At 45.6% G+C, this 19,027-nt stretch overlaps 2 protein-coding genes across 18 annotated transcripts in view; one reads left to right on the forward strand and one right to left on the reverse strand.

The window, feature by feature from the left end:
- LOC106593074 (uncharacterized) overlaps nt 1-16,064 on the forward strand; it is a 35,474-nt gene extending 19,410 nt beyond the window's left edge. For all 3 annotated transcript variants that reach the window (XM_045708498.2, XM_045708497.2, XM_082969842.1), the window contains exons 4-6: nt 477-555; nt 11,286-11,433; nt 13,261-16,064. In XM_045708498.2, the coding sequence (XP_045564454.2) occupies nt 477-555; nt 11,286-11,433; nt 13,261-13,776 (743 nt within the window). In that variant the 3' untranslated portion in view covers nt 13,777-16,064. The remainder of the gene's footprint in view (nt 1-476; nt 556-11,285; nt 11,434-13,260) is intronic.
- LOC106595038 (putative E3 ubiquitin-protein ligase HERC1) overlaps nt 16,051-19,027 on the reverse strand; it is a 242,358-nt gene continuing 239,381 nt past the window's right edge. For all 15 annotated transcript variants that reach the window (XM_082969826.1, XM_082969834.1, XM_082969831.1 and 12 more), the window contains one exon: nt 16,051-16,900. In XM_082969826.1, coding sequence (XP_082825952.1) covers nt 16,715-16,900 — 186 coding nt within the window. In that variant the 3' untranslated portion in view covers nt 16,051-16,714. The remainder of the gene's footprint in view (nt 16,901-19,027) is intronic.

Consider the following 19,027-nt stretch of genomic DNA (forward strand, 5'->3'; position numbering starts at 1 on the left):
GGGGTTAGTGGGCCAGGTTAGAGCTACAGAGTGCTAGGGGTTAGTGGGCCAGGTTAGGTAGATATTGTAGAGCTACAGAGTGCTAGGGGTTAGTGGGCCAGGTTAGGTAGATATTGTAGAGCTACAGAGTGCTAGGGGTTAGTGGGCCAGGTTAGGTAGATATTGTAGAGCTACAGAGTGCTAGGGGTTAGTGGGCCAGGTTAGGTAGATATTGTAGAGCTACAGAGTGCTAGGGGTTAGTGGGCCAGGTTAGGTAGATATTGTAGAGCTACAGAGTGCTAGGGGTTAGTGGATCAGATCAGGAAGTGGCGTCACAGTTACACCAGGGTTTCTCAACCTCTTTTTTGAACCAAGGACTGATATTTTAAATAGGAAGCTTAGAAAACCAGCAGCTCTTTCAAACTCATATTCTCTCTCTGGTGGCCTTGCTCATGATAACTTTTCCCTGTCTGTCCGTCTGTCCGTCTGTTTCCCAGGTCTTAGCAGTTTCCAGGAGAGCGTTGCTATGGACCGGATCCAGAGAATAATGGGAGTCCTCCAGAACCCAAACATGGGGTAAATATCCCATCTCCTCCTCTCTCCGTCTCTGTCCCCAACTCTCACCACAAGGAAAATTAACTAGAGCCCAGAGTTTACAGCCAGACTACATTAGTTCTGTTCTACTGTCTGTTCTCCTCTCCCTCCCTGCAGTAGTTCCTGTCTGTTCTCCTCTCCCTCCCTACAGTAGTTCCTGTCTGTTCTCCTCTCCCTCCCTACAGTAGTTCCTGTCTGTTCTCCTCTCCCTCCCTACAGTAGTTCATGTCTGTTCTCCTCTCCTTCCCTACAGTAGTTCCTGTCTGTTCTCCTCTCCCTCCCTACAGTAGTTCCTGTCTGTTCTCCTCTCCCTCCCTACAGTAGTTCATGTCTGTTCTCCTCTCCTTCCTCTACAGTAGTTCCTGTCTGTTCTCCTCTCCCTCCCTACAGTAGTTCCTGTCTGTTCTCCTCTCCTTCCCTACAGTAGTTCCTGTCTGTTCTCCTCTCCCTCCCTACAGTAGTTCCTGTCTGTTCTCCTCTCCTTCCCTGCAGTAGTTCCTGTCTGTTCTCCTCTCCTTCCCTGCAGTAGTTCCTGTCTGTTCTCCTCTCCCTCCCTGCAGTAGTTCCTGTCTGTTCTCCTCTCCCTCCCTACAGTAGTTCCTGTCTGTTCTCCTCTCCCTCCCTACAGTAGTTCCTGTCTGTTCTCCTCTCCCTCCCTACAGTAGTTCCTGTCTGTTCTCCTCTCCTTCCTCTACAGTAGTTCCTGTCTGTTCTCCTCTCCCTCCCTACAGTAGTTCATGTCTGTTCTCCTCTCCTTCCCTGCATTAGTTCCAGCCTGTTCTCCTCTCCCTCCCTACAGTAGTTCCTGTCTGTTCTCCTCTCCCTCCTCTACAGTAGTTCCTGCCTGTTCTCCTCTCCCTCCCTACAGTAGTTCCTGTCTGTTCTCCTCTCCCTCCCTACAGTAGTTCCTGTCTGTTCTCCTCTCCTTCCCTACAGTAGTTCCTGTCTGTTCTCCTCTCCCTCCCTACAGTAGTTCCTGTCTGTTCTCCTCTCCTTCCTCTACAGTAGTTCCTGTCTGTTCTCCTCTCCCTCCCTACAGTAGTTCCTGTCTGTTCTCCTCTCCCTCCCTACAGTAGTTCCTGTCTGTTCTCCTCTCCCTCCCTACAGTAGTTCCTGTCTGTTCTCCTCTCCTTCCTCTACAGTAGTTCCTGTCTGTTCTCCTCTCCTTCCTCTACAGTAGTTCCTGTCTGTTCTCCTCTCCCTCCCTACAGTAGTTCCTGTCTGTTCTCCTCTCCCTTCCTACAGTAGTTCCTGTCTGTTCTCCTCTCCCTCCCTACAGTAGTTCCTGCCTGTTCTCCTCTCCTTCCTACAGTAGTTCCTGTCTGTTCTCCTCTCCTTCCTCTACAGTAGTTCCTGTCTGTTCTCCTCTCCTTCCTCTACAGTAGTTCCTGTCTGTTCTCCTCTCCCTCCCTACAGTAGTTCCTGTCTGTTCTCCTCTCCCTCCTCTACAGTAGTTCCTGTCTGTTCTCCTCTCCCTCCCTACAGTAGTTCCTGTCTGTTCTCCTCTCCCTCCCTGCAGTAGTTCCTGTCTGTTCTCCTCTCCCTCCCTACAGTAGTTCCTGTCTGTTCTCCTCTCCTTCCTCTACAGTAGTTCCTGTCTGTTCTCCTCTCCCTCCCTACAGTAGTTCCTGTCTGTTCTCCTCTCCCTCTCTACAGTAGTTCCTGTCTGTTCTCCTCTCCTTCCTCTGCAGTAGTTCCTGTCTGTTCTCCTCTCCCTCCCTACAGTAGTTCCTGTCTGTTCTCCTCTCCCTCCCTGCATTAGTTCCTGTCTGTTCTCCTCTCCCTCTCTACAGTAGTTCCTGTCTGTTCTCCTCTCCTTCCCTACAGTAGTTCCTGTCTGTTCTCCTCTCCCTCCCTACAGTAGTTCCTGTCTGTTCTCCTCTCCTTCCCTACAGTAGTTCCTGTCTGTTCTCCTCTCCTTCCTCTACAGTAGTTCCTGTCTGTTCTCCTCTCCCTCCCTACAGTAGTTCCTGTCTGTTCTCCTCTCCCTCCTCTACAGTAGTTCCTGTCTGTTCTCTTCTCCCTCCCTGCATTAGTTCCTGTCTGTTCTCCTCTCCCTCCCTACAGTAGTTCCTGTCTGTTCTCCTCTCCCTCCCTGCATTAGTTCCTGTCTGTTCTCCTCTCCCTCCCTACAGTAGTTCCTGTCTGTTCTCCTCTCCTTCCTCTACAGTAGTTCCTGTCTGTTCTCCTCTCCCTCCCTACAGTAGTTCCTGTCTGTTCTCCTCTCCTTCCTCTACAGTAGTTCCTGTCTGTTCTCCTCTCCTTCCTACAGTAGTTCCTGTCTGTTCTCCTCTCCCTCCCTACAGTAGTTCCTGTCTGTTCTCCTCTCCCTCCCTACAGTAGTTCCTGTCTGTTCTCCTCTCCCTCCCTACAGTAGTTCCTGTCTGTTCTCCTCTCCCTCTCTACAGTAGTTCCTGTCTGTTCTCCTCTCCTTCCTACAGTAGTTCCTGTCTGTTCTCCTCTCCCTCCCTACAGTAGTTCCTGTCTGTTCTCCTCTCCCTCCTCTACAGTAGTTCCTGTCTGTTCTCCTCTCCTTCCTACAGTAGTTCCTGTCTGTTCTCCTCTCCCTCCCTACAGTAGTTCCTGTCTGTTCTCCTCTCCCTCCTCTACAGTAGTTCCTGTCTGTTCTCCTCTCCCTCCTCTACAGTAGTTCCTGTCTGTTCTCCTCTCCCTCCCTACAGTAGTTCCTGTCTGTTCTCCTCTCCCTCCCTACAGTAGTTCCTGTCTGTTCTCCTCTCCTTCCCTACAGTAGTTCCTGTCTGTTCTCCTCTCCTTCCCTACAGTAGTTCCTGTCTGTTCTCCTCTCCTTCCTCTACAGTAGTTCCTGTCTGTTCTCCTCTCCTTCCCTACAGTAGTTCCTGTCTGTTCTCCTCTCCCTCCTCTACAGTAGTTCCTGTCTGTTCTCCTCTCCCTCCCTGCATTAGTTCCTGTCTGTTCTCCTCTCCCTCCCTACAGTAGTTCCTGTCTGTTCTCCTCTCCCTCCTCTACAGTAGTTCCTGTCTGTTCTCCTCTCCCTCCCTACAGTAGTTCCTGTCTGTTCTCCTCTCCCTCCCTACAGTAGTTCCTGTCTGTTCTCCTCTCCCTACCTACAGTAGTTCCTGTCTGTTCTCCTCTCCCTCCCTGCAGTAGTTCATGTCAGCTTTCTATTGGAGGGGAAAGGCTCCCCAAAATGGTTCCGTAAGTAGTGCACTATAAGGGAATAGGGTGCTATTTGGGATACAGCCTATTGTTCCATGTCTCAGTATTCAGTGGAAGAGTCGTTTCCAGGCGGTTAGTTAGTTAGTTAGTTATCTTTATGTGTGTTATAGTGACTGGGAAACAGCAGGCAGTTAGTTAGTTAGTTAGTTAGTTAGTTAGTTATCTTTATGTGTGTTATAGTGACTGGGAAACAGCAGGCTGTTAGTTAGTTAGTTAGTTAGTTAGTTAGTTAGTTAGTTAGTTAGTTAGTTAGTTAGTTATCTTTATGTGTGTTATAGTGACTGGGAAACAGCAGGCAGTTAGTTAGTTAGTTAGTTAGCTAGTTAGTTAGTTAGTTAGTTAGTTATCTTTATGTGTGTTATAGTGACTGGGAAACAGCAGGCAGTTAGTTAGTTAGTTCGTTAGTTAGTTATCTTTATGTGTGTTATAGTGACTGGGAAACAGCAGGCTGTTAGTTAATTAGTTAGTTAGTTAGTTAGTTATCTTTATGTGTGTTATAGTGACTGGGAAACAGCAGTTAGTTAGTTAGTTAGTTATCTTTATATGTGTTATAGTGACTGGGAAACAGCAGTTAGTTAGTTAGTTAATTAGTTAGTTAGTTAGTTAGTTATCTTTATGTGTGTTATAGTGACTGGGAAACAGCAGGCAGTTAGTTAGTTAGTTAGTTAGTTATCTTTATGTGTGTTATAGTGACTGGGAAACAGCAGTTAGTGAGTTATTTAGTTAGTTAGTTAGTTATCTTTATGTGTGTTATAGTGACTGGGAAACAGCAGGCAGTTAGTTAGTTAGTTAGTTATCTTTATGTGTGTTATAGTGACTGGGAAACAGCAAGCAGTTAGTTAGTTAGTTATCTTTATGTGTGTTATAGTGACTGGGAAACAGCAGGCAGTTAGTTAGTTAGTTATCTTTATATGTGTTATAGTGACTGGGAAACAGCAGGCAGTTAGTTAGTTAGTTAGTTATCTTTATGTGTGTTATAGTGACTGGGAAACAGCAAGCAGTTAGTTAGTTAGTTAGTTAGTTATCTTTATGTGTGTTATAGTGACTGGGAAACAGCAGGCAGTTAGTTAGTTAGTTATCTTTATATGTGTTATAGTGACTGGGAAACAGCAGGCAGTTAGTTAGTTAGTTAGTTATCTTTATGTGTGTTATAGTGACTGGGAAACAGCAAGCAGTTAGTTAGTTAGTTAGTTAGTTATCTTTATGTGTGTTATAGTGACTGGGAAACAGCAGGCAGTTAGTTAGTTAGTTAGTTAGTTAGCTAGTTAGTTAGTTATCTTTATGTGTGTTATAGTGACTGGGAAACAGTAGGCAGTCAGTTAGTTAGTTAGTTAGTTAGTTAGTTAGTTATCTTTATATGTGTTATAGTGACTGGGAAACAGCAAGCAGTTAGTTAGTTATCTTTATGTGTGTTATAGTGACTGGGAAACAGCAGGCTGTTAGTTAGTTAGTTAGTTAGTTAGTTAGTTAGTTATCTTTATATGTGTTATAGTGACTGGGAAACAGCAGTTAGTGAGTTATTTAGTTAGTTAGTTAGTTATCTTTATGTGTGTTATAGTGACTGGGAAACAGCAAGCAGTTAGTTAGTTAGTTAGTTATCTTTATGTGTGTTATAGTGACTGGGAAACAGCAGACAGTTAGTTAGTTAGTTAGTTAGTTAGTTAGTTAGCTAGTTAGTTAGTTAGTTAGTTAGTTAGTTAGTTATCTTTATATGTGTTATAGTGACTGGGAAACAGCAGGCAGTTAGTTAGTTATCTTTATGTGTGTTATAGTGACTGGGAAACAGCAGTTAGTGAGTTATTTAGTTAGTTAGTTAGTTAGTTATCTTTATGTGTGTTATAGTGACTGGGAAACAGCAAGCAGTTAGTTAGTTAGTTAGTTAGTTAGTTATCTTTATGTGTGTTATAGTGACTGGGAAACAGCAGGCAGTTAGTTAGTTAGTTAGTTATCTTTATGTGTGTTATAGTGACTGGGAAACAGCAAGCAGTTAGTTAGTTAGTTAGTTATCTTTATGTGTGTTATAGTGACTGGGAAACAGCAGGCAGTTAGTTAGTTAGTTAGTTAGTTAGTTAGTTAGTTAGTTAGTTATCTTTATATGTGTTATAGTGACTGGGAAACAGCAGTTAGTGAGTTATTTAGTTAGTTAGTTAGTTAGTTAGTTAGTTATCTTTATGTGTGTTATAGTGACTGGGAAACAGCAAGCAGTTAGTTAGTTAGTTAGTTAGTTAGTTATCTTTATGTGTGTTATAGTGACTGGGAAACAGCAGGCAGTTAGTTAGTTATCTTTATGTGTGATCTGTTCTGTGGAAACTAAGGAGTTGGCACCTCAAAGCTGGTTTGGCTGGATAAGACTTGATTCTCTGTTACCAGAGGAAGAGACGGGTGTGAAAACCATCAGTACTGTACATTCTGTGAGATTAGAGAAAGTCCAGCCTTTGTCAGAACACCACTGGTCACCCAGAAGATATTGGGATGAGATACTTCAACTTCTACCATAGGAGACTACAAATTCTATCAAATGTATTATAAAGCCCCTTTGACATTGTCACAAAGTGCTTTCCGGGTAGATACCCAGACTGAAAGGCCAAAGAGAAAGCGATGCAGAAGCACAATGGCTAGGGAAAACTAGTTACCTAGAGGAACCAGCTACAGACATGTCTCGGTTTTAGTCAGCTGGCTGGTACCTGTGGTACCTGTGGTGGAGTCACCATCAACTATTAACACATCCCTGTGGCTCAGTTGGTAGAGCATGGTGTTTGCAACGCCAGAGTTGTGGGTTCGATTCCCACAGGGGGGGCAGTACGGAGAAGAAAAAAAACATTAAAAAAAAGTATGAAATTAGATTAAATGAAATGTATGAATTCACTACTGTAAATCGCTCTGGATAAGAGCGTCTGCTAAATGACTAAAATGTAAAATGTAAATGATGCTAACGAGACTTTAACCCTCTGTTATGTGGTCAGGGATGTAATCTGTATGATGCTAACGGGACTTTAACCCACTGTTATGTGGACAGGGATGTAATCTGTATGATGCTAACGAGACTTTAACCCACTGTTATGTGGACAGGGATGTAATCTGTATGATGCTAACGGGACTTTAACCCACTGTTATGTGGTCAGGGATGTAATCTGTATGATGCTAACGAGACTTTAACCCACTGTTATGTGGTCAGGGATGTAATCTGTATGATGCTAACGAGACTTTAACCCACTGTTATGTGGTCAGGGATGTAATCTGTATGATGCTAACGAGACTTTAACCCACTGTTATGTGGTCAGGGATGTAATCTGTATGATGCTAACGAGACTTTAACCCACTGTTATGTGGTCAGGGGTGTAATCTGTATGATGCTAACGAGACTTTAACCCACTGTTATGTGGACAGGGGTGTAATCTGTATGATGCTAACGAGACTTTAACCCACTGTTATGTGGACAGGGGTGTAATCTGTATGTGATGCTAACAGGGGTGTAATGCTAGTAGGGGTGTAATCTGTATGATGCTAACAGGGGTGTAATGCTAGTAGGGGTGTAATCTGTATGATACTAACAGGGGTGTAATGCTAGTAGGGGTGTAATCTGTATGATGCTAACAGGGGTGTAATGCTAGCAGGGGTGTAATCTGTATGATGCTAACAGGGGTGTAATGCTAGTAGGGGTGTAATCTGTATGATGCTAACAGGGGTGTAATGCTAGCAGGGGTGTAATCTGTATGATGCTAACAGGGGTGTAATGCTAGTAGGGGTGTAATCTGTATGATGCTAACAGGGGTGTAATGCTAGCAGGGGTGTAATCTGTATGATGCTAACAGGGGTGTAATGCTAGTAGGGGTGTAATTTGTATGTGATGCTAACAGGGGTGTAATGCTAGCAGGGGTGTAATCTGTATGTGATGCTAACAGGGGTGTAATGCTAGCAGGGGTGTAATCTGTATGTGATGCTAACAGGGGTGTAATGCTAGCAGGGGTGTAATCTGTATGTGATGCTAACAGGGGTGTAATGCTAGTAGGGGTGTAATTTGTATGTGATGCTAACAGGGGTGTAATGCTAGCAGGGGTGTAATCTGTATGTGATGCTAACAGGGGTGTAATGCTAGTAGGGGTGTAATTTGTATGTGATGCTAACAGGGGTGTAATGCTAGCAGGGGTGTAATCTGTATGTGATGCTAACAGGGGTGTAATGCTAGTAGGGGTGTAATTTGTATGTGATGCTAACAGGGGTGTAATGCTAGCAGGGGTGTAATCTGTATGTGATGCTAACAGGGGTGTAATGCTAGTAGGGGTGTAATTTGTATGTGATGCTAACAGGGGTGTAATGCTAGCAGGGGTGTAATCTGTATGTGTGTGAGGAGGAATCAGACCACATGCAGAGCAGCTCACAACAGGTGACTCATTATGGATCCCAGAATAATCTGAACCCACTATAGAGAGGAGGAGGAGGAGAGGAGGAGGAGGAGGGGGGAAGGGGAGGCAGATGAGAGGAGGAGGAGGAGGAGGAGGAGGGAAGGCAGATGAGAGGAGGAAGAGGAGGAGAAGGAGGGAAGGGGAGGCAGATGAGAGGAGGAAGAGGAGAAGAGGGGGGAGGAGAAGGATGAATAGAAATGAATAGGCAGACGAAAGAGATAGATAGGGGGAGGAGGTGTTGCTGAAACAGTGTTAAATTCCACTGGCTGCTTAAAGCAGCAGAGCACACACACACACACACACACACACACACACACACACACACACACACACACACACACACACACACACACACACACACACACACACACACACACACAGAGCGAGGACACTACGGGGCGATGGATAGGCAGTCGAATGGCCTCGGGGCTTACTGGCTATTTATAGCGGTGAATGGAAGGAACAGGGCCCTCCCTCCCTCGCTCGCTGCCACGTGTGGACATGTAGCGTGTGTGACTGACTGTACAGCAGCATAGCTGCTCAGACACTCAAGCAGGCAGCAAGCAGGCAGCACACAGCATCACGTCTTGTCCTGTAGAGGTAAACATGCCCAGGTCAGAGACAGAATGCACTGTACAGATACGATCAGTGGAGGTTTGGAATGTACACAGACATAACAATATGCTGAACCTGTGGTACATTTATCCACTTTATGCCATCACCAACTCTCACTCTGTTTGCCTCCCAAATGGCACCCTGGACAAAAGTAGTGCCCTATATAGGGAATAGGGCCCTGGTCTATAGTAGTGCCCTATATAGGGAATAGGGCTCTGGTCTATAGTAGTACCACTATATAGGGAATAGGGCCCTGGTCTATAGTAGTACCACTATATAGGGAATAGGGCTCTGGTCTATAGTAGTACCACTATATAGGGAATAGGACTCTGGTCTATAGTAGTGTACTATATAGGGAATAGGCCTCTGGTCTATAGTAGTGTACTAGAACCCAGTTCTATTATCTGTTCTGTGTTCTAAACCCTGTTTTGTTATCTGTTCTGTGTTCTAAACCCTATTCTATTATCTGTTCTGTGTTCTAAACCCTGTTCTGTTATCTGTTCTGTGTTCTAAACCCTGTTTTGTTATCTGTTCTGTGTTCTAAACCCTGTTCTCTTCTCTGTTCTGTGTTCTAAACCCTGTTCTATTCTCTTTTCTGTGTTCTGAACCCTGTTCTCTTCTCTGTTCTGTGTTCTAAACCCTGTTCTATTATGTGTTCTGTGTTCTGAACCCTGTTCTGTTGTCTGTTCTGTGTTCTAAACCCTGTTCTGTTGTCTGTTCTGTGTTATAAACCCTATTCTATTCTCTGTTTTGGGTTCTGAACCCTGTTCTATTCTTTGTTCTGTGTTCTGAACCCTGTTCTGTTGTCTGTTCTGTGTTCTAAACCCTGTTCTCTTCTCTATTCTGTGTTCTAAACCCTGTTCTGTTGTCTGTTCTGTGTTCTAAACCCTGTTCTCTTCTCTGTTCTGTGTTCTAAACCCTGTTCTCTTCTCTGTTCTGTGTTCTAAACCCTGTTCTCTTCTCTGTTCTGTGTTCTAAACCCTGTTCTCTTCTCTGTTACGTGTTCTAAACCCTGTTCTCTGTTCTAAACCTTGTTCTATTTTTTGTTCTGTGTTCTAAACCCTGTTCTCTTCTCTGTTCTGTGTTCTAAACCCTGTTCTGTTATCTGTTCTGTGTTCTGAACCTTGTTCTCTTCTCTGTTCTGTGTTATAAACCCTGTTCTGTTATCTGTTCTGTGTTCTAAACCCTGTTTTCTTCTCTGTTCTGTGTTCTAAACCCTGTTCTATTATCTGTTCTGTGTTCTAAACCCTATTCTATTCTCTGTTTTGGGTTCTGAACCCTGTTCTCTTCTCTATTCTGTGTTCTAAACCCTGTTCTGTGTTCTAAACCCTGTTCTCTTCTCTATTCTGTGTTCTAAACCCTGTTCTGTTATCTGTTCTGTGTTCTAAACCCTATTCTATTCTCTGTTTTGGGTTCTGAACCCTGTTCTATTCTTTGTTCTGTGTTCTGAACCCTGTTCTGTTGTCTGTTCTGTGTTCTAAACCCTGTTCTCTTCTCTATTCTGTGTTCTAAACCCTGTTCTGTTATCTGTTCTGTGTTCTAAACCCTGTTCTCTTCTCTATTCTGTGTTCTAAACCCTGTTCTGTTATCTGTTCTGTGTTCTAAACCCTGTTTTCTTCTCTGTTCTGTGTTCTAAACCCTGTTCTATTATCTGTTCTGTGTTCTAAACCCTGTTTTGTTATCTGTTCTGTGTTCTAAACCCTGTTCTGTTATCTGTTCTGTGTTCTAAACCCTATTCTATTATCTGTTTTGGGTTCTGAACCCTGTTCTCTTCTCTATTCTGTGTTCTAAACCCTGTTCTGTGTTCTAAACCCTGTTCTCTTCTCTATTCTGTGTTCTAAACCCTGTTCTGTTATCTGTTCTGTGTTCTAAACCCTATTCTATTCTCTGTTTTGGGTTCTGAACCCTGTTCTATTCTTTGTTCTGTGTTCTGAACCCTGTTCTGTTGTCTGTTCTGTGTTCTAAACCCTGTTCTCTTCTCTATTCTGTGTTCTAAACCCTGTTCTGTTATCTGTTCTGTGTTCTAAACCCTGTTCTCTTCTCTATTCTGTTCTAAACCCTGTTCTGTGTTCTAAACCCTGTTCTCTTCTCTATTCTGTGTTCTGAAACCTGTTCTGTTGTCTGTTCTGTGTTCTAAACCCTGTTCTGTTATGTGTTCTAAACCCTGTTCTATTATGTGTTCTGTGTTCTAAACCCTGTTCTCTTCTCTGTTCTGTGTTCTAAACCCTGTTCTATTCTCTTTTCTGTGTTCTAAACCCTGTTCTCTTCTCTGTTCTGTGTTCTAAACCCTGTTCTCTTCTCTGTTCTGTGTTCTAAACCCTGTTCTCTTCTCTGTTCTGTGTTCTAAACCCTGTTCTCTTCTCTGTTCTGTGTTCTAAACCCTGTTCTCTTCTCTGTTACGTGTTCTAAACCCTGTTCTATTCTCTTTTCTGTGTTCTAAACCCTGTTCTGTTGTCTGTTCTGTGTTCTAAACCCTGTTCTATTATGTGTTTGTAGTGAGCGCTACGTCAGTGTCATCCTGAAGATGGAAGCCATGCTCCATAGCTGGTTTCCTCAAGTCAGAGCCCGCCGAGACCCAGACCCAGACCCAGACCAGCACAATGACAGCCAGGAAGAGCACCACACTCCAGCTACGAGACACAAGGTAAAGGTCTTTAACAGTGAGCTGTGATGAAAGACTGTTGGGAGCTCTGTTCCAGTATTCACACCAGCATACCACTTAGAATGGTACAATGCATGTCCGCTACACTGTACAACACTACCATTCCATTTACAATGCATGTCCACAACACTGCTACACTGTACAACACTACCATTCATTTACAATGCATGTCCACAACACTGCTACACTGTACAACACTACCATTCATTTACAATGCATGTCCACAACACTGCTACACTGTACAACACTACCATTCATTTACAATGCATGTCCACAACACTGTAACACTGTACAACACTACCATTCCATTTACAATGCATGTCCACAACACTGCTACACTGTACAACACTACCATTCATTTACAATGCATGTCCACAACACTGCTACACTGTACAACACTACCATTCATTTACAATGCATGTCCACAACACTGTAACACTGTACAACACTACCATTCCATTTACAATGCATGTCCACAACACTGCTACACTGTACAACACTACCATTCATTTACAATGCATGTCCACAACACTGTAACACTGTACAACACTACCATTCATTTACAATGCATGTCCACAACACTGTAACACTGTACAACACTACCATTCATTTACAATGCATGTCCACAACACTGCTACACTGTACAACACTACCATTCATTTACAATGCATGTCCACAACACTGCTACACTGTACAACACTACCATTCATTTACAATGCATGTCCACAACAATCACTTATTCTATGTGGTAGCTACGCTAGTAGGAAGACAGGAGAGCAGCCACTTTCAGCGCAGTTTGGAACGCAGCCCTACAGGTAGGAGTTGAGGGAGGAAGGGAGGAAGGGAGGAGAGGAGCCCAACATCCATTATCCTGAGAATAGCAGGCAGAGCAGGTTTTACAATCTATCTCTACAGGAGAGGAATTATAGAGGTGTCATTTTCCATAAGACAATGGACTGAGAACAACAGAGGAATGTAGAGGACAGGTAGAGGTCTGGAAGTGGAGGAGAGAAGGGAGGAGGAGTAGAGGGAGGAGGAGAGAAGGGAGGAGGAGAGAAGAGAGGAGTAGAGGGAGGAGGAGTAGAGGGAGGAGGAGAGAAGGGAGGAGGAGAGAAGGGAGGAGGAGAGAAGAGAGGAGTAGAGGGAGGAGGAGTAGAGGGAGGAGGAGAGAAGGGAGGAGGAGAGAAGGGAGGAGGAGAGAAGGCAGGAGGAATAGAGGGAGGAGGAGTAGAGGGAGGCGGAGAGAAGGGAGGAGGAGAGGAGTAGAGGGAGGAGGAGTAGAGGGAGGAGGAGAGAAGGGAGGAGGAGAGAAGGGAGGAGGAGAGAAGAGAGGAGTAGAGGGAGGAGGAGAGAAGGGAGGAGGAGAGAAGAGAGGAGTAGAGGGAGGAGGAGTAGAGGGAGGAGGAGAGAAGGGAGGAGGAGAGAAGGGAGGAGGAGAGAAGGCAGGAGGAATAGAGGGAGGAGGAGTAGAGGGAGTAGGAGAGAAGGGAGGAGAGGGAGGAGGAGAAGTAGGAGAGAAGGAAAAACAAGGTTCCTCATTTTCCCCTCTCGTGCCAGACTGACTGTGTTCTGTTTGTTCTGTTCTCACCCTCAGAAGATGTTAGACAACTGAAGTTATGATGTAATCACTAGATACTCTGGGGTCTACAATTCCATTAGAAAGCAGGAGACAGAATTATACTCAGTCAGGATGTCATGTCGTCTCTTAAGGAAGAATGGCAGAATGCTATTCTACTCTTCTTTGTAGTCAGTTGTTCATGGGGGACAAAGGGATACAAACCCAACCTATTCCATTCTGACTCTCCACAGCAATACCATGCCCCAGCCCACCCACCACCTCCAGCCTCTCCTCCCGTCGTCTCCCCCCCAGAGGGTGACCACCACCCAGCCCTGCGAGCCTCCGACGGACCTCTACCTGGCGCCTTCCCCAACTCCTCTGCCACTCATCTCAAATGTCTCCACACTGCCCCCATCTGCTCCTCCAAGACAGAGACAGAGACAGAGACAGCCCAGCAAGAGCCACCAGGCCTGGGCAGACCCTCCTCCGCCTGCTCCCTGGGATCCAACCGCCCAGCCGAGGACCAGGAACAGACCCAAGACGACGCCGTCTCCTCCAGCACTGACCTCCAGGGGAGCCCTGTGGACCCCCACCTCCAGACCCAGCCCTACAGAGTCAGACCCCGAGCCCACCGACGAGGGCCTCCGTCGGGGAAGATCAGCTCGCCCTGCCTGGAGAGGCTGCTCCAGTCCAAGGAGAGCATCATCGCACCCAGAAACACGGGAGGTGATGGTCCTGGTGGTGGTGAGGAGAGCAGCCGGTCGTAACAGCTGGACCCAGAAACACGGGAGGTGATGGTCCTGGTGGTGGTGTGGAGAGCAGCCGGTCGTAACAGCTGGACCCAGACATGTTCCACGGAGAAGATAAGAACTGATCTGGGAACAGAGTTAACCCGGGAGAGACAGAGCTGTATCTTTCCACAACAGGCTCTCCAATACAGCAGAGGGCAAAGGTCGCTGTCTGGGCGGGACGCGACAGTGGCTGTCCCTTTATGAGCTGTGTGTCATGTGATCCATCATGTGATCCATCATGTGATCATACTATCTGCAGTAAGACACTGAGACATGGACGAGAGGAGATAGAACAAACAAAACCAAGGTTAGTCTGTCTGTCCTCAAAATAACAAACAAAACTAACCTTGATTTGGTTTGTTATCTTGAGGACAGAGAGAGAGAGAGAGAGAGAGAGAGAGAGAGAGAGAGAGCGAGACAGAGAGAGAGAGACAGAGACAGAGAGAGAGAGAGAGAGAGAGAGACAGAGAGAGCGAGACAGAGAGAGAGCGAGAGAGACAGAGACAGAGAGAGAGAGAGAGAGAGAGAGAGAGCGAGAGAGACAGAGACAGAGAGAGACAGAGAGAGACAGAGAGAGAGAGAGAGAGAGAGAGAGAGAGAGAGAGAGAGAGAGAGAGAGCGAGAGAGAGAGAGACAGAGAGAGAGAGAGAGCGAGAGAGACAGAGACAGAGAGAGCGAGAGAGAGAGAGAGAGAGAGAGACAGAGAGAGAGCGAGAGAGACAGAGACAGAGAGAGAGAGAGAGAGAGGGAGGTGTAAAACAGAAAGGGTGTTGGGTAAAGGAGAGGAACACCAGTCTCCATGTTATCTTGAGGACAGACAGACAGAGAGAGAGACTATGTAGACAGAGAGAGAGAGACTATGAAGACAGAGAGAGACTATGTAGACAGAGAGAGAGAGAGAGAGAGACTATGAAGACAGAGAGAGACAGACTATGAAGACAGAGAGACAGCCCGAGAGACAGACAGAGAGACAGACAGAGACAGACAGAGAGAGACAGTCTTCCACAGAGAGCCTTAGCTACAGTGTGAGGGAAAATACAACAGCCCCAGTACCTCCTACCAGTCATTTCCTGTTCTATCCAGTTAACCATTACCTCTGATAATCCTTCTACACACCAGATAATGACTGGGTCCCAAATGGTGCCATCTGGGATGAAGTCAATGTGGGAATCATAGCTGACACCAGATACCATGTGATGTAAACAACAATAACTGATTTCACACCAGATACTAGATACCATGTGATGTAAACAACAATAACTGATTTCACACCAGATACTAGATCCCATGCGATGTAAACAATATCTGATTTCACACCAGATACTAGATACCATGTGATGTAAACAATATCTGATTTCACACCAGATACTAGATCCCATGTGATGTAAACAACAATAACTGATTTCACACCAGATACTAGATCCCATGTGATGTAAACAACAATAACTGATTTCACACCAGATACTAGATCCCATGTGATGTAAACAACAATAACTGATTTCACACCAGATACTAGATACCATGTGATGTAAACAACAATATCTGATTTCACACCAGATACTAGATACCATGCGATGTAAACAATATCTGATTTCACACCAGATACTAGATACCATGTGATATAAACAACAATATCTGATTTCACACCAGATACTAGATACCATGTGATGTAAACAACAATATCTGATTTCACACCAGATACTAGATACCATGCGATGTAAACAACAATATCTGATTTCACACCAGATACTAGATACCATGCGATGTAAACAACAATAACTGATTTCACACCAGATACTAGATACCATGCGATGTAAACAACAATAACTGATTTCACACCAGATACTAGATACCATGCGATGTAAACAACAATAACTGATTTCACACCAGATACTAGATACCATGTGATATAAACAACAATATCTGATTGTAAACTGGTTCATGTGTGAACAACATACACATTGTTGAACAATGTCTTCTGACTCAAACGATGGGAAGGAGTTTTCCTTTGTGTAAATATTTTTGGACAATGTTCAAGGTTTATTTACTTTACCTCCCTAAAAGGTGGCCTTTTGTGACATGTTATACTTCATAAAAAGACATGTGATGATATTTGTTTTCTGCGAAACAAAGTGTTCTCCATAATGTTTTGTATTATAATATTAGGATTTCATGTTGGTTTAATGGTTTGTAATTTCTAAATCGACCACTTCCAAGACCCCACTATTGATCACAGAATAAACTAACAAGTCCGTTCTGAAGCATTTTATTGAGTTTTTTTCTTCTTCCTGCTTTAGGAAACCCGGCATAGGCAATTTAAAAATGAAAACAAAAATAAATATGGATATTTATGTAAAACATTTTCCTAATGAAACATTATACACAATGTACAACATCATTTTTTCTTGTTCACTTGGGGTGAATGAATATTCTATACACATTTTCCCAAAGCCTAAATAAACGTACCTCCATGCTAAAAAAGAAAGAAATGAAGCGATGAAAAAATAAACTAAATAATAATAATAATACTCAATGAACTGCTTCTGTTTTTAGATTGCTTTAAAAAACGTACTAATAAAACCACAAGATGAAAAATAAAAACATTGAATCAAATCCATCCATTATGTCTAATGTGTTGAGAGTAGTAGAGCAACATGGAATATAATGGTGTGTTTAGTAGTGACCCGACCTTCTGTACAGGTCACTTAACGCTCTCTGTTGTTGCTGTAGATCAACCTTCCCTTCTGGGTCTCTGCTGTGTGACGCTCTGTGAGAGGAGAGGACAGTCTTTATTCCATCCAGGCCCGCTCTTTCCTGGGTCTCAGTGTGTGTGTGTGTGTGTGTGCGCGTGGTGAGGGTCTGTGAAAGTGTGTTGTTTTGACGGTGCATCTGGTTCTGGGTAGACTGTGGTTGGTCAGTAGTCCGTGTCCGAGCCCTCGGCGTTGTCTACGTTGCGTGACAGCATGTAGTTGTCCATGTCGATGGAGCGACAGTTGTTGATGGCATAGCGGAGTCTCTCTGACATCACCGTCTGGCTGGAGTAAGGAGGCAGGCGCAGCTGGAAAAAACACGTCTGGGAGGTCGGCAGGCTGTCATACGGCTGAGAGGGGGGAGAGAGGGGAGGGGGGGACAGAGAGAGAGAAGGGGGGGACAGAGAGAGAGAAGGGGGGGACAGAGAGAGAGAAGGGGGGGACAGAGAGAGAGAAGGGGGGGACAGAGAGAGAGAAGGGGGGGACAGAGAGAGAGAAGGGGGGGACAGAGAGAGAGAAGGGGGGGACAGAGAGAGAGAAGGGGGGGCAGAGAGAGAGAAGGGGGGGACAGAGAGAGAGAAGGGGGGGCAGAGAGAGAGAAGGGGGGGCAGAGAGAGAGAGAGAGAGAGAGAGCGGGGGAGGGGCAGAGACAGAGAGAGGAACACAGAGAGAGGAAGGAACAGACAGAGACAGAGAGAGGAACACAGAGAGGGGAAGGAACAGAGAGAGAGAGACAGAGAGAGGAACACAGAGAGGGGAAGGAACAGAGAGAGAGAGACAGAGAGAGGAACACAGAGAGGGGAAGGAACAGAGAGAGAGAGACAGAGAGAGGAACACAGAGAGGGGAAGGAACAGAGAGAGAGAGACAGAGAGAGGAACACAGAGAGGGGAAGGAACAGAGAGAGAGAGACAGAGAGAGGAACACAGAGAGGGGAAGGAACAGAGAGAGAGAGACAGAGAGAGGAACACAGAGAGGGGAAGGAACAGAGAGAGAGACAGAGAGAGGAACACAGAGAGGGGAAGGAACAGAGAGAGAGACAGAGAGAGGAACACAGAGAGGGGAAGGAACAGAGAGAGAGAGACAGAGAGAGGAACACAGAGAGAGGGGAAGGAACAGAGACAGAGAGACAGAGAGAGAGAGAGGAACACAGAGAGAGGGGAAGGAACAGAGACAGAGAGACAGAGAGAGAGAGAGGAACACAGAGAGAGGGGAAGGAACAGAGACAGAGAGACAGAGAGAGGAACACAGAGAGAGGGGAAGGAACAGAGACAGAGAGAGAGAGAGGAACACAGAGAGAGGGGAAGGAACAGAGAGAGAGAGAGAGAGACAGAGAGAGGAACACAGAGAGAGGGGAAGGAACAGAGACAGAGAGACAGAGAGAGGAACACAGAGAGAGGGGAAGGAACAGAGACAGAGAGAGAGAGACAGAGAGAGGAACACAGAGAGAGGGGAAGGAACAGAGACAGAGAGAGAGAGAGAGAGAGAGGAACACAGAGAGAGGGGAAGGAACAGAGAGAGAGAGACAGAGAGAGGAACACAGAGAGAGGGGAAGGAACAGAGACAGAGAGACAGAGAGAGGAACACAGAGAGAGGGGAAGGAACAGAGACAGAGAGACAGAGAGAGAGAGAGGAACACAGAGAGAGGGGAAGGAACAGACAGAGACAGAGACAGAGAGACAGAGAGGGGAAGGAACAGAGAGAGACAGAGACAGAGAGAGGAACACAGAGAGAGGGGAAGGAACAGAGACAGAGACAGAGAGAGGAACACAGAGAGAGGAACACAGAGAGGGGGGAAGGAACAGAGAGAGAGACAGAGAGAGGAACACAGAGAGGGGAAGGAACAGAGACAGAGAGAGGAACACAGAGAGAGGGGAAGGAACAGACAGAGAGAGAGACAGAGAGACAGAGAGGGGAAGGAACAGAGAGAGACAGAGACAGAGAGAGGAACACAGAGAGAGGGGAAGGAACAGAGACAGAGACAGAGAGAGGAACACAGAGAGAGGAACACAGAGAGAGGGGAAGGAACAGAGACAGAGAGAGAGAGAGAGAGAGAGGAACACAGAGAGAGGGGAAGGAACAGAGAGAGAGAGACAGAGAGAGGAACACAGAGAGAGGGGAAGGAACAGAGACAGAGAGACAGAGAGAGGAACACAGAGAGAGGGGAAGGAACAGAGACAGATAGACAGAGAGAGAGAGAGGAACACAGAGAGAGGGGAAGGAACAGACAGAGACAGAGACAGAGAGACAGAGAGGGGAAGGAACAGAGAGAGACAGAGACAGAGAGAGGAACACAGAGAGGGGAAGGAACAGAGACAGAGAGAGGAACACAGAGAGAGGGGAAGGAACAGAGAGAGAGAGACAGAGAGAGGAACACAGAGAGAGGGGAAGGAACAGACAGAGAGAGAGACAGAGAGAGGAACACAGAGAGAGGAACACAGAGAGGGGAACACAGAGAGAGGAACACAGAGAGGGGAAG

This window comes from Salmo salar, chromosome 26 (assembly GCF_965601325.2).
Source record: "Salmo salar chromosome 26, fSalSal1, whole genome shotgun sequence".
Taxonomy (NCBI): Eukaryota; Metazoa; Chordata; class Actinopteri; order Salmoniformes; family Salmonidae; genus Salmo; species Salmo salar.